At 35.7% G+C, this 15,155-nt stretch overlaps 1 protein-coding gene across 1 annotated transcript; it reads left to right on the forward strand.

The window, feature by feature from the left end:
• The first annotated feature begins 633 nt into the window (after positions 1–633).
• On the forward strand, positions 634–10,613 carry LOC132702358 (fatty-acid amide hydrolase 2-A-like). The gene is made up of 9 exons (XM_060670941.1): positions 634–941; positions 991–1,210; positions 1,266–1,483; positions 3,745–3,856; positions 3,910–4,070; positions 4,132–4,362; positions 4,418–4,573; positions 10,059–10,238; positions 10,298–10,613. Exons 1-9 carry the CDS (start codon positions 771–773, stop codon positions 10,418–10,420), a joined length of 1,572 nt encoding a protein of 523 aa, XP_060526924.1. The 5' UTR covers positions 634–770; the 3' UTR covers positions 10,421–10,613.
• The last annotated feature ends 4,542 nt before the right edge of the window (positions 10,614–15,155 follow it).

Raw genomic sequence — 15,155 nt, forward strand, 5'->3', positions numbered from 1 at the left:
TTTAGATGTTATTTGGTAAATTAGGAATAATGAAACATTAGATAAGTACCCGCACTATGAAAAATCTTCTAAAACCCCGGGTTTAAATAATGATTTAGGGTAGATCTGAAAACACACATCGAGACATTGGGTTGAGATTGATTTTGCACTATCTTTAAAATTACCGCCGTGCTAGACTTTAATACAAAATTGAAAGACACTAAGGAGCAAGCTTTACTTGTGAGCACATCAGTTTTTCTGATGGTATAAGTGCAGCCGAGCTAGTGGTTATTATAATTGCAATGGTCATAAATAATAAAAAGTTATCAAAAGCAAAATTTTTACGATGCTTTTTGAAGATACTAAGTTATTACATTTTTTTAATTTTCCATCTCAAATTAGAGACGTCTATTTTTGTGTCGCAAAATATATTTTTTAAAAAACACCCCGATAACATTTCTTCTGAAAGCCGAATTCTCGTTAACCGCAATGAATTATAAAAGGTTTTGATGAAACAACCTTTATTTATTACTTTTGCCTCGATTTTACATTTCTTTAGCGGGAATCGTATATAACGATAAAAGCTCACTTAAATTAAGTTATTATTTATTAAGAAATATTGATAACCAAATCAATGTTCCATTAGATATTTCATTTAACAGCTGCGTAATGGCTGTGTTTTTCTGTTCAGTTCCACGGAAAACAATTTCAAACTAACCGACCGGACTATTCCTCGTTCGTCGGTGTTGCGTCTAAAAAATTATATTTGACTCCATTCTTGGTAAACCGCTATGGAACTAATCTTCAACATGATGTTAGTGTTCGTCAGATTTATGCATTTCGTCACGTGTCCCATTTATAATTTCATATATAGAGGCAAGAAGGAAGTAGTGTCCCCAGTAAGAGATCCGCTCTTGAAAATTCCCGCCATCGAGTTGGCAAGAAGGATAAGATCTAAGGAGGTACGTTAGTGTATCCATCCTCTAGTGTTGTGCTAAGTTCACGTTCCAGATGTCTAGCGAGGAAATATGTGAAGCGTACATTGGCAGGATCAAAGAAGTCAACCCCATTATAAACGCCGTCGTGGAGGACCGCTTTGAGGAAGCGATGAAAGACGCAAAAGCGGTCGATGAATATTTAAAAACGACATCTCTGTCAGAGTTGGAGATCGAAAAGATCAAACCTTTACTCGGGGTACCGATGACTATTAAAGAAAGCTGTTCGGTGGAGGGTATTTGAGATACCGATTCGTTACTTGGATAAGTTACCGTTTGCACTGTACCTAGGGATGAGTACCAGCGTCGGAGTTGTAAGTAGAGCCGGCATGAAAGCGGAGAAGGATTGCGACGCCGTAGCTATTTTGAGATCATCGGGTGCCATCTTACTGTTGGTGTCCACCACACCAGAGTTGTGTCTCAGTTGGGAGACGTACAATTTCATTACGGGTTGTACGAAAAACCCGTACGACAGCACTCGCACAAGCGCCGGCTCCAGCGGCGGGGAAGTATGAACAAATACTCTTACGAGTCATTCGCAGCGTACCATCCAAGCAATACTTTTTATTTCAAAAAGAATGCCAACCCCCGATGCTTGCTCTTATTAAACCTAGTAGTTTACTAGAATTAGTAGTTCCTCTAATGGCGGGTTTGTGACACACATTTAGGAAAAAATCATTCTGGCAACGTCTCATTTCAGGTCGTCCGAGAGATATTTAAATGTCCTCTTTTGTGCTCCCGTCTTGTTCAATTTCTTTTTTCTCACTTTAAGGGAAAAAAGTGACGGATAACCTATTTCGATAGACGTACGACTTCACACCGCGTTGATTTGCGTGAAGATATTTAACGGATAACTTATTCGTGTGGTTTTAAATTGAAACAAATCTGAGGTACTGAACGTGGTTGAATTAGTTTCGAGTAATTTATATATTTAGATAAAGTGAAAATTATTAAAGGAATAATAGGAAAATAAAATATATACTTTGGACGACACACACATATTGTGTGGACGGACTACTGAGCTTTTAGGCTTTGTGTCACAGAACCATGTTAGGAATACTACTGTTTTAAAAATTCATTTTATTCTTTGATAGTACTGTATGTACTTGTATAGTTCCTCCGCCAGAGGAACGTGGCATTAATGCTTAACTAATTAATAATTAGTCTAAATATCAGCAGAAATGTTTGTTTGAAGGTGGTAGACAATGATTCAGTAGAAATACCAAGGACAGATTTCATTCTAAAGAGTCTTATATAATAGACTACTTATGCTTTTTCCATTGCCATTCCCTGTGGAAAACTAGAGATTCGAATCATTTGATGTGGTGTTGTTTGGTCCATGCATGTTCCGCGATGACCTTTGCATTTCACCACTCAATGAGTGCTTCCTATGTTCATCTTGTTTCTCCAATGCATGACTCCCCACCTTCACAGGGTATTTGCTAAAACTCAGAGGCTACGAGAAGACGAAGTTTAAGTTAACCAAGGAGGAAGCCCACATTTCCTTCAATCTTGGACGAGGACCGGAAACATCATTTCCATAGAATTTCATCTCACGTCACCCCAAATTAACTATCATTGAGGGAGGAAATCAGTTGTTTTAAATTACATACACTGAGGAAATAAAAAAACTGATTTGGGAGGAAAATCACATACATATGTTTGAGGAGACCAATAGAGCTTGTGCCAAAATCAAAGAAGGACTTCAAAGAAATCATGGGAGGAAGCTGCTTAAATTTGAAAAACAGCGGCGAAAATCAGCGGCCTAAAACAGCAGACAACAACAAAGTGAGGCACGAAGAACAAATATTGAAAAACAGACTTAATTTCTCCCTTGCCCCCCGAAAGATGCCAATATTAGATAATATAAGTTCTACTGAGACGTTATAACCGGAAGTAATGCGATGGAAACTTAGAACTGTTTTGCAGAAGAGAAGAAAAAGGACGACGAACACAACCAAAGAGTAACATGTAACCATCAAAGACTTACACCTCCACCAGTCATCATCGATATGCAGGAATACGACCACAATTGAGGAGACACTTGCTAAAGGCAATTACCTTCTACCTACTGAGACGATTGAAGGAAGAACCCATGGAACACTGCATAAAATACATAAATATCCCGGACAATATTAGAAGTTCGTTAACTCTGCATTATACTAAACCACCACATCTTTATGAACTTAACTTCGAAACATCCACAAAGCTAACGCACCACTCAGATCTATCACCACTCGCGGGATTCCGAAGCAGCTAAAGTAGATTTTTCCTTCAAATCGTTCAGGCACTTGCGGGAAAAAGTCCTTCATTTGTAGAAAACTTCGTGCCTTTGGTAGATATTTTTGAAAACGTAAGATTATTTCTTTCAGACGAGTTTGCACTCTGCAAGAGGGCAATCAAAGCATCACTCGATGTATAATTAAGCAGTATTAAAAAGGCTAAATGGCTACACTCAAAAATGTGTTGACAAAATATTATCAAATTGTAAACGGAAAGCAACAGCAGAACCCGGTGAGGCAGATAATCTGTCTCACTCTTTTGACAAAGTTACAGTCACAAAGTTAAGACTATATTCAGGTCCGTTAAAGATTCATACTTACAAGAAGAAATCCAGAAAGATCGAGTGTTTCTACCGAATACCTTGCGTATGTATAGAGAGTCATATATTGGAGAAACAAAAAGATCTTTAAACCTTAGAGTTGAAGAACATAGAAAACACACAATTTCATTTTCCACTTTTTATTATTAACGTAGAGCTTTATGCCAGGGCGCTTTGTTAGGGGCCGGAGCTTCAGTGATTGGCCTTGCTTCGGATATTGGAGGGTCCATCAGACTTCCTGCCATGTTCAATGGAGTTTTCGGCCATAAACCTACTCCTCGTAAGCTTATATCATAGAGCATCGCCCACAGTCAACTCAATCGCTTGTTTTAGAAATTGCGAGTATTATAGGTCACGTGCCTTTCTGCGTCGACGAGAGGAACAGCCTCTACTTGGTCATGGGTCCGATGGCACGCTATGCTTGCGATCTCAGATTTATGTTAAGAGTCATGGTGGGTAATAAGATGAGTGCGGAGCTTAAGCTGGATGAACCGGTAAGTGCGAGTAAGAAACAACCGCGGGTTGCAAAACAACAGCGATACTTAATACTCTCAGGTAAACTTAAGCGACTTGAATGTATTTTACATGGTGGACTTTGGAAGTGGATTAACTCAACTGCCGGTAGAGAGCAGTATTAAGAACGCTATCAAGAGCGCGACCAAGCATCTGACCGCCACGTGTGGCGCGAAGCTCAAAGAACACAAATTCCGGCACTTCAAAGACGCCATCACGGTCTGCGGGTCCACCATATCGAGTATGCGGCAGGTGCCTAATTCGCTAAAAATGGTAGGAGGTATTACTCGTAGCAAGCTGACTGTCATCTCATGTTGTGCGATTTCAGGCCAACGCCAATCTTGCAGTGGAATTAATCAAGTCGATGTGCGCACTCTCCAAGTTTACCTTAAATATGATGTTTTTTAATTTCCTGCGGATAGTGTACAAGTACTTAGTTTCTGATTACATGGTGAAAAACGAAATGTGGCAGACTGCGATCGCGGTAAGCAATTTGAAAAAGCAATTTACCAATTACAGTGCTCACAATGATGTGGGAACGAAGGTTAGGAATAAGAATTCAATGTCAAAGAGTGGTTAACAATAGGCAATATAGGAGTTCCAGATACCGATGATGCCTCACCTTCTTCAACGAATTTATATACAGAGTGTATCAAAACAAGTGCGAAAAACTTAAAGGGTGATTCTTTGCGAAAAATATAGGGTAATTTGTTATATAAACGTTGGGTAAAACCGAGCCTCTAGGGAGATCAGCGCTACAAATATGGCTGAAAAATAATGTTTGCATTTTTTATTTTAAAATCGAAAATAGATAGAACGATATAACTTTCCAAGGAATTTCCGATTGGTCGCCAGTATACGAGGGCTGCCTTTTATATTTCGGGATTTTTTTAAACTAGTCCTTCCATCTGGCTACTAACACTTTTATAGGGAAGTATGAGATTATGAGGTTAGGTTTACTCAGTTAGAAGTGTTGTTTGAGTTTTTTGTGATTAATTAAAAAAATTGTGACAGTTAAAGATGGAAATTAATCAGGAACATTTTCGTGCAATCATTTTTTACAACTTTAGACGTGGGCCAACTCAACAACAATGCATCGATGAACTTAATTCGACTTTTGGAGTTAAAGCACCATCTAGGACTACTGTTTATCGCTGGTTTTCGGACTTCAGTCGTGATCGTAGTTTTATTAAGGATGAATTTCGTGACGCTGGTCCAAAAAACATTGATGCAGGGCGGAAACTGTTTTTGCAGGATCGTCATGTGAATTACCATGAGATTGAGGTATCTTTGGGCATTAGTCGGACCAGCATACATAAAATTTTGCATGAAGATTTGGCCGCGTAGGATTGCACACAATTTCACATCAGCTCATAAAAAGGCTCGTGTTGATTGGTCGAAGGAAATGCTAAAAAAATTTCATATCGTGACAGGTGATAATTCATGGATCTATGCATATGAACCTGAAAGTAAGCAGCAGTCGCCTGTGTGGGTCTTTCAGAATGAGACAAAGCTCACAAAATTTGTTTGGGTGCGAAGCACCTCGAAACACATGGTAGCCTGTTTTTTCAGGAAAACTGGCCATATTGCAACTGTTTCTTTGATGAAAGGTAAAACAGTCAATTCTAAATGGTACACAACCATTTGTTTGCCTAAAGCTCTTCCAAGAAATTAGAAAAGCCAACTGCCGAAGACGAATCACTCTCCACGACAACAATGCTAGTTCTCACCGATCAGTGAAAACAAAGTACTTTTTGAGCATTAAAAACATTGATTTGATGAGCCGTCCACCGTATAATCCTGATTTAGCACCTAATGACTTCTTTTTATTCCCATACAGTAAGACCAAATTACGTGAACAACGATTTTTGACAACAGAAGAAGCGATTGATGCGTTTAAAAAAGCATGTTTTGGAGGTGCCCGATTCGATGTGGGAAAAGTGATTTGATGATTCGGTTTTATCGAATGCAAAAGTGTATTGATAATCAGGGTACATATTTTGCAGTTTTTATTACAAATCCGAAATATTAAAGGTAACCCTTCGTATAAAATGCATCTCCGTGATTTCTTCATTAGTGTAATTCACCATATACTCTTATTTTTAACGAGGAATCACCCCCTTAAGTTTTTCATTTACAAGTGCCAAAAGTAGGTAATTATTTAGTAGATATTTAGCTTCCAACGCACATAAAAAGGGGGACAGGGTCGTATAATAATAGAAGACTAGTGGAACGGCAACAAATGCTTTGTGAGATTAGTTTTTTTTTTTGTATGAGAGGTTATAAGGCGAATCTTCCTCAGCCCGTTCTGGGCGTCTCAAGACACCCTGGGGATGGATGGTGTGTCCCCTTGGCGACGACGGGTTGGCATCAGCCGACCGTGTAAACCCAGTGTGAGCGTACTCACACTTCCTCTCTTGACGACAAAACAGTGTGCCCTCCATCTGGAACTGCGTCAGCATTACTTCAGATGGAGTGTCGTCCGGACGCGCGTGATGTTCTCTCGCGCCCTATGATCTTCCCCATGATCTTTCGGTCTCCTATTGACTAAGGTTCAGCGAGCTTGTATAAGATTTGGCCGTTCTATCCTCTTGGCAGAAAGTATTTGCTTTGCCATTTTGCAGACGTGGTCCCAATTTGTCGGTGACTCTAACATTTTTTCTACTAGGTTGTCTGGGCTTATGTGACCGAGTATTTGCTCTGCTATATTCCGCTGCATGTTCCATCTTGGGCAGAAAAATAGAGTGTGTTCAACCGTATCCACGTTTATGCAATAAAGTCACTCCTCGGTTTCCGCCAGATTGAAACGTTTGATGCAGGCTTCAAAGCACCCGTGCCCGGTGAGTATTTTTGTAAGAAAGAAATCTACTTCACCGTGTCGTCTCTCAAACCAGGGTCTTATATTTGGAATTAGCTTTTTACTCCATTCCGCTGTACCATCATCTATGTCCCATTCCTCTTGCCAGCACAACATCACCGCGTTTTGTGCTTCCGTTTTAGCGTCTGGTCCATCTTTCTCTATACGGGCTCTGCACTTAACTAGGAGATTAATAGGTGGGACCCTAGCTATCACCATAAGTGCCTTATTGGAAGTTGTTCTGTATGCTTCGGAGACTCTTATGGCTACCCTCCTTTGAACACTACTCAGAATCCTTTTATAGACTTTCTTCTCAACTACTTGCTCCCATATTGAGGCGCCATATAGTAGTATTGAAGTCACTACTGAGCATAATATCCTCCTGGTGCTTTCACGAGGCCCATTCACTTTTGGTAGAAGGCGACTGATGTTGTTCAAGGCCTTGTTGGCCTTTTCTGTTACGGCTCTGATGTGGGCCCCCATGGACATGTTTCTATCTAGTTTTATACCTAAATATCTGACTACTTCCTGACTCTGAACTGTTGTGTTTTCCACTGTGACTGAAATGTTTTTAACTTTCCTTCCAGCAACAAGTAGGACTGCCTCCGTTTTTTGGGGGGCTAATTTCAGGTTTTTAGATTTCATCCATTCCGTGACATTGTAAAGGGCATGGTTGGCTACTGTTTCCATCATCTCGGCTTCTTTTACTTCTGCTAAGATAGCCAGATCGTCAGCATATCCGACAAGGGTAATACCATTTGGAACAGGAATTCGGAATACACCGTTGTAATACACATTCCATAGGGTTGGACCTATTACTGATCCCTGCGGGACCCCGCATGTGACGTCCATTTGCGCTGCCTCACCTATGCTTAAACGCCTATCTTCGAAGTAGCTTGCTATGATGTTATACAGATAAGGGGCTATGTTACGATTTCGAAGCTCTTCCAATATACTACACAATGGTGCCGTGTTGAAGGCATTTTCGACGTCTACCGTGACAAGAGCACATAACTTCCTCCTTCCCCACGGTGTCTGTTTTACTTGTGAGATTAGTTAGACCCAATGATATTATTGTTAGTGAAAGTTTTATTACAAGTGGCTATATTATAGGAGTATGATGATTTTCCATGTAAATTCGAATTATGTATTAATATGTTAAAAGCTATTTTTCTATAGAAGGGCATTTTAGTTTTACTTACTTTTACTTGGACATTCAACCCTAAATGGCGAGGCATAGGGACATGCGATTTGTTCTTCTTACTCCGTAGACGGAGGTTCTGTACACTCAGAAAAAAAATTGTTTTAAAATGCACAAGAAATCACCTCGTAAGAAATCTCTGTTCTACGATTCAATTAATCAAAATATAAATATCAGGTACGTTCGAAAATATTTTGACATGGATTTGTTTATAACTTATTAGTTCAGTCCCTTTAAAACATTAACTACTTTTCTCCTATATTGAATATATTGTGTATTTGTTTTAAAAGAAAGTATGTTCAAAACAAGTTACTACTTGCGTATTACCAAAGGGAGTTTTTCCGTTGTCTTATAATCATAATCTGAATACATTAATTAAACTTCAAAATTTATATTTTAAGGGCGGTCGATTGATACGTCTAAAAAATTTCTTTAACATCCCCAAAAGAAAAGACGATCTGCTATCATGTGACTTTTAGCAACTAATAGAAAAATGGGATAAATCCGCCATTAGCGTTTGTGTGCCCCTTCTCTGTAGTCGACTTGTGTTGTTAGGTAGTGACTGCCGTTTGCATCATACATGTACTGTATAAAATTAACCTTTACAAAATAGTGAAACAAAGAAGTGAAAGATCACACCTAAACATTCTTAATAATTTTCTTTCATTTTATTACCAAAACCTAAGTAAATTCAAATAGTTATGATTGAAAAAAAGCTGTTAGATTTATTTTAATTTAGACTGACTGATGTTATTAATTCAAAGTCGTGCAAATTTAATTCCAATAAAAATATTATATTTTATAATAAAACCTGATACATTAATATTGCATGTGAAAGAAATTAAAAACTATGACTTTCTAGTTCAATAATAGCGTTAATAGAAAACAAGGACCTTCCATACAATTTGTAAACATGTTTAAATTGTTATTTTAAGCATATAAAATAATATTTTGTGATTATTTCATTACCTGTTAATTATAATTTAAGTACTTTAAGTTTTAATGAGAATAAGTAATAAAAATTATCATGCACATGTTGGTTTCAAGTATACATAATAAAATCGTATACCGTTCTATTGACTTTTTTTACGTTTTTTTTTTCTCTGAGTGAGCTTTCTATTACGGTAACCATGCAGGAAAAACCCATACAGCACTATAGAGACAAAATGAGACAACCGAAGAACACTCTTTGGGTTCCTTGACATTTTTACTCTCAATTAACTTCCTGTAAGCAACCTTCAGTTTCTTGGTAATATGTGAGACCTAGGCTTTCACCCAATTCAGAAAATAGGAAAATTGTATTATTCAGTGCAATTGTTAAGTTGTTCTTTGCTAAGTGATTATTATTTCCAAAAAGCTTTAAGAGATGTTTTATATACATTTTGCGACTACTCTTTCTTGAGCAAAGGGGGCACAGCAAATTTGCGTTTGATTCGCATAAAAAGCACAGACGCAGTCATGGAAGACACTAGCGAAGTGGAAGTGGAAACAAACTGATCTTTGATCTATGTCTCACTGTGTAACAAAAATCGTTGCTACCCGTAGAACAAATCAACTTGAATATAATTCAAAAATTGAAAAATTCGAAAATATTTCCTTCATTTCATGAGAATATGATGTAGAAGCGTGGACGCAGAGGTTTTCAATATAAATGTTCTTTTCCGTGTAAGATATATTTCTCAATTTAATCTTTATTACGAAATAGAAGAATAACTGTGTGTCTGCAGAATATAACTTAAGAACGTGTTCTACCTGTCCAAACTCTAGGATCTACTTCCACATAAAATGCATTCATACTAAACAAAATATGCTATGAAATCATTGCCTTGGTGGTGGTAACTGCCTAAACTAGAACACAAAAAACTAACACGTTGTCGAAACTCCAATATAACGAGATATTTCATAATTTAGGAAAAGCTTAGCAACAATGGTGTGCTCATACTGCCTTCGTTCGTGGGACCTGCCCACAAACACCATCAATTCTACTTCAAACCGGCCTTCGGCTATCTTGTAATTGCCAACGCTCTGGGGCTACCTTCCACCAGTGTCCCATGCGGGTTCGATCACCGTGGCCTGCCTATTGGAATTCAGGTAAGTAGAAAATACGGAAAGATACCATTGATTGCATATTAACTAGTGTTTTTTTTTAGATTTTAGGAGCACCTGGACAGGATAGGCTATGTCTGGCAGTGGCAGAAGAATTGGAAGGATACTTTGGAGGATGGGTGTCGCCTAATGAAGTATCCATCAAAGTGTTTGGAGGCGATGAGTAGTGAAGAGAGCAGACTGCAAATTTGTGACTTTGGTTTAAAATAAAAACTAATAAATTTCAAAACTTCATTATTTTATTAGTCTCTCTCGCAAAATCAACATTATTAAACCATCTGTAAATACTTTTTATCAAATGCAAACAATAGATAATATAGAATCTATTGACGGAGGTAAGCAATTATTATAATATAGATATAGGTTTTTTGGTACAGTAACAGACACAAGGTGCTGTTGATATTATTATATATTTAATAAAATAATACATTAAATTAAAATGTTTGTTGCGTTTATTTGTTGCTGCCTAAAATGTAGATAAGCAGTGTGTTTGACGGAGGAACCTTTACCCGCGAAACCTTAACTGATTTTAGGAAAAAAAGCTAGTAGCAACGTATGCTATTAATATTTTAATTGTTATTGTTACGGGGTGCAAGTTTAAAGAAAAAAAGTTTTGTTGTAATTTTCTCCATCCAAAACTAAAAATTTTCCTATCAAATTTCAGCAAAATACTATACCAAATACTACGTGCTATCACCTACAATTAAAATCAAGTGGATTAGTCAATAAGTAAAGTGACATTTATAATTTAAGTTTCTCACAGAAATTTTACTTTCCGTTCACATGAATTTTAGTGTTTTTTTATAGTTTTCCTATTAATATCTTGCCAAGACCAACTGTACGATTTGCAAATTCCATGTCTCAGTAGTACAAACAAAACAAAATTGAAGGTTAGGGCCTTGCATATACGATCTCAAAAATTTAATCATCGTGAAAGCTCTATCCTTGGATGATTTTTCTTCCAATAACCTTTTAAAATTGTGTTATTTCCGTTGTTTATATGACGTATCCAAAAATACATCTCTCTCTGTCTAACGTACACAGTTAAAAAGAGACAACACTAGCAAAACCGATCGGAACGATAAACGAATAGGTTTTATGGCAACTAGTAAATATTTTGTTTGAATGGTACATTTAGTAATCCGATAATCCGTTATTATTTTTAATGTGTGAAATTTTGATTTTTTCGTGACTATCGTAGAAAAAATAAAGCTAAGGTAAAAGTTCACGTCTACCAAATGAAATTTATCGAGATTTTATGATTTTATGAAACATTTACAACTTCGATATCTTTTATACAAGCACCATTTTATTAAGGTATTTTTGGCTTTTTAGGGTATATCGCTCATTTTTTGACTCACGGCCCTAGGGCGGCGAAGTACTGTCCGCCCCTGATGGTCCCACCAAAGGTTTTGTTGCGTTGGTGTACCATAAAATATTTGCATATCTTTTCTAGTTTAAAACGGTTCAAATGGTCGAAATGAACGAAAAATTTAAAACACAAGCATTTTAGTAATTATTCACCACAATAATTTTCATCCCTCCACAATTATTTTTATTTGACAGTGCCTTGTTCAAGTAAAAGGCTGTAAGAATAAGATCTCGTATTTTCATGATAAAGGTTACCTCTCCCTTTCAACAACTTTCTTAGAGTTACCATTAATTTTTTGTAATAAACGTCTAATGTATTTATATAGGATATCAAAAAGTGAGGAGAAAGGTCAAATACCACCGCCATTTTGAAATATATATTGTTATTTAACATTTATTGGCGACTTCTATTAACGTATACAAGAGTGGAAGTTATCTATCGACAAAATATAAAATACTTGCTAATTTCTGAAAAAATCAACTCTATACCGATATCTGATGAACAGTATATCAAACAATTGGCTAATATCACCAACGAATGTAAAATCCTTTTTAAAACTCTCTCCTATATTTGAATTCTTCCGTACAGGGGCTTGTGAATCCAAACAAATATCTAGGTCACTAGCTTGCTGCCAGAACTCAAATCTTCTAGTTCTGCAGGAATATTCATTCGGCCCCTTCGAGATACGAAGCGAACTACTAAGACACATTACATTACTTTATATATCTTTACCTTTGAAAAAGTTTAAATAACAAGAAGGATAGGATAAAGGAATAACTAAATTATGTTCTTCATGTTTATTTAATTTGGTTAAGATTATATAATTTCACCCGTAAGTCCGTTACGTAGTCTTTTTTATTGGGAAATATGGTGACAAGAATGGGAAAGATAAGAAAGAAGCGTTTTAGTACAGTTTAGTGTAGTTAGTATTTATTATTATTATTATTTGTTTTCAATAATTTCTTTTTTTAACATTGTAATTATGTATAGCCCAAAAGGAAGCGTTACGTCAGTTAATGTGAACGATATTCCTTGTGATGTCATGCATCTGGGTTTTGACCAGCAAGACATATGAGGCCATATGCTGTCAGTCTATTTTTGAAAGGTCTTACAGGGATTTCAAACTATATTTCTTTATTTGATATTTTATGACCCCTTTTATAAAAAATTAATCTTTCTACGACTTCCAAACGATTTATATATGAGAATATTTTACCATATAGCACTTTTAGATACTTGTTTCTTTACCAGTTTATTTATATAGTTTTCTGTCCAACGTAATTTCTTTACAACTAATTGGCACATTTATGATTTGTAAAGGGGAAGGTGATTCGTGGTGTCAATGCGATCTCTAAATTTTCCATTAAGTATTTTTTCGCAAATGCACTAAGGGTCTACAACTTTTCGTCAGTTACCAGGTTTAGGATTGAGATGGCGATTGCATTTTTTTAACTGTTGGGAAGATATTATTGACATTTTGGACAAACACTAGTTGTATGATTACTTTTTTATGAATGTTTTTTAACAACTTAGGTCTTATATCATCTTTATGTTTGGTGTGTTTGTTCGATATACAGTGTATCCCACTTAAGAACTGCACACCCTTGTGAAATCTATTATTACGGTTTGATTTTGATATCCTTTTTTTTTTGGATAGATGTCTCAAAAACGCACTAAAATCTTACGTTTCTTTTTACGTCAACCTAAAGTCATGGCCAACTGGGACTAATTTTTTATGTTTACTTCCGTAGAATTGCATTTTTCTAACTGTTGGGAAGATATTATTGACATTTTGGACAAACACTAGTTGTATGATTACTTTTTTATGAATGTTTTTTAACAACTTAGGTCTTATATCATCTTCGCTCGCGCGTTATTAGGAGATGCATCTTTTTATTTTATGTTTGGTGTGTTTGTTCGATATACAGTGTATCCCCCTTGTGAAATCTATTATTACGGTTTGATTTTGATATCCTTTTTTTTTTGAATAGATTTCTCAAAAACGCACTAAAATCTTACGTTTCTTTTTACGTCAACCTAAAGTCATGGCCAACTGAGACTAATTTTTTATGTTTGCTTCCGTAGAATGTTTCTTTTAAATGAATTCTTTTTTGCTGGATAGATCTTACTAAAGAGAAATGAAAGAAAAGAAAATGTAGAAGTAATTCTAGAAATTTTTCCAAAATGAAAATCACAACAGATTGGTATTTAGGACTACCTAAAAGTAACTAGATCAATGGCCAAAATTTTGGTTAGTTTTAAAGAAATAAATATTGTAAACCTTGTAAATAACGATTATTTTGCATGTCATTGCATTTATTTTTATCTTAATACAACAGCATTAATAAATCTTGTTATTCGTAAGGTATAATGTAAACAAAATTAAAATATAAATTAGCGAATGAATTTAACAGTCGAATAATCGTTTCTCCACGTCAAACTTAATTTTACAAAGAAAACAGTATGCCGATGTCAAACAATTTTATTACATCTGTTATTTTCATTATCTGAAAATTACAAATCCTTTTTAATTAAAAAAATACAGCGTTGTAAAGTCTGTTTAGTTCAAATCTAATCCTCTTTACTCATCGTTCTTTCAGTGAAATCTATCGAACAAAAAAAGAATGATCAAAATTGAGCCATAAATAAAACATTCGGGAGGCGCCCGTGATATTTCGAGCACCCTGTAATCGAATTTAATGGAAATTAGTATATTTAGGTTTTATGTAGCCCTTGTCGATATTTGACATCAAAAATTAGTCCCAATTAGCCATGACTTTGTGTAATATGAATGATTTAGTGCGTTTTTGTCAAAATCAAACCGTAATCAAAGATTTTAAAACGATGTACTCGGAACTCGGAACTCAAACCATATTTCCAACACCCTATATTGAAACATTATTAAAATTCGAATAGTTGGGTTCTAAGTGCTACGGAATAAGAATTCGTTGCTAATTTATTTTTTTTAAAATAGTACTTCGCTCTTCTCTCATTTTTGGTGAATAACATAACAAAATTTTTCGGAGATCCATCTAACAAAAATATATCAAAATCGAACCATAAACAAAGATTTTACATAAGTGTATAGTTTTTAAGCGGACATAAGTTTTGTTCTAATACTTATGTATGTTTGTGTATATTAGCCATACAGTGTTTAAGTTTTTGAGAAGGGTTTTGTAATTTGAAACGTTCGTTCGTTAATCGACTTATATTTTTTATTTTTGTAGTTCCAAATGTTTTAAAAATTTAATTTGATTTCGTCGACATCATTTCTTTTAATTGTTGCAATTCTCCCAAATCTTGTCTAGTGCTCGTCTTTTGAAAATCATTTGTTTTCCTTTTCTATTTGCTCTTAATCCTATTCCCAGAGGCAGCCTATGATTGTCTGTTGCGTTATAAGTAGGGAATGAATTGTATTTCTGTTTATGCTAATGTTATATTTTTATAAAATTGTTAAAGTTCCGCTTTTTGTGGTTTTATGATAATACTGTAGCCAAATATTAAAAAGTCCCTCATTTATTTATTTTAAA

The sequence above is a fragment of the Cylas formicarius genome, unplaced genomic scaffold (assembly GCF_029955315.1).
Source record: "Cylas formicarius isolate icCylForm1 unplaced genomic scaffold, icCylForm1.1 PGA_scaffold_5__7_contigs__length_24384050, whole genome shotgun sequence".
In the NCBI taxonomy this organism is placed as follows: Eukaryota; Metazoa; Arthropoda; class Insecta; order Coleoptera; family Brentidae; genus Cylas; species Cylas formicarius.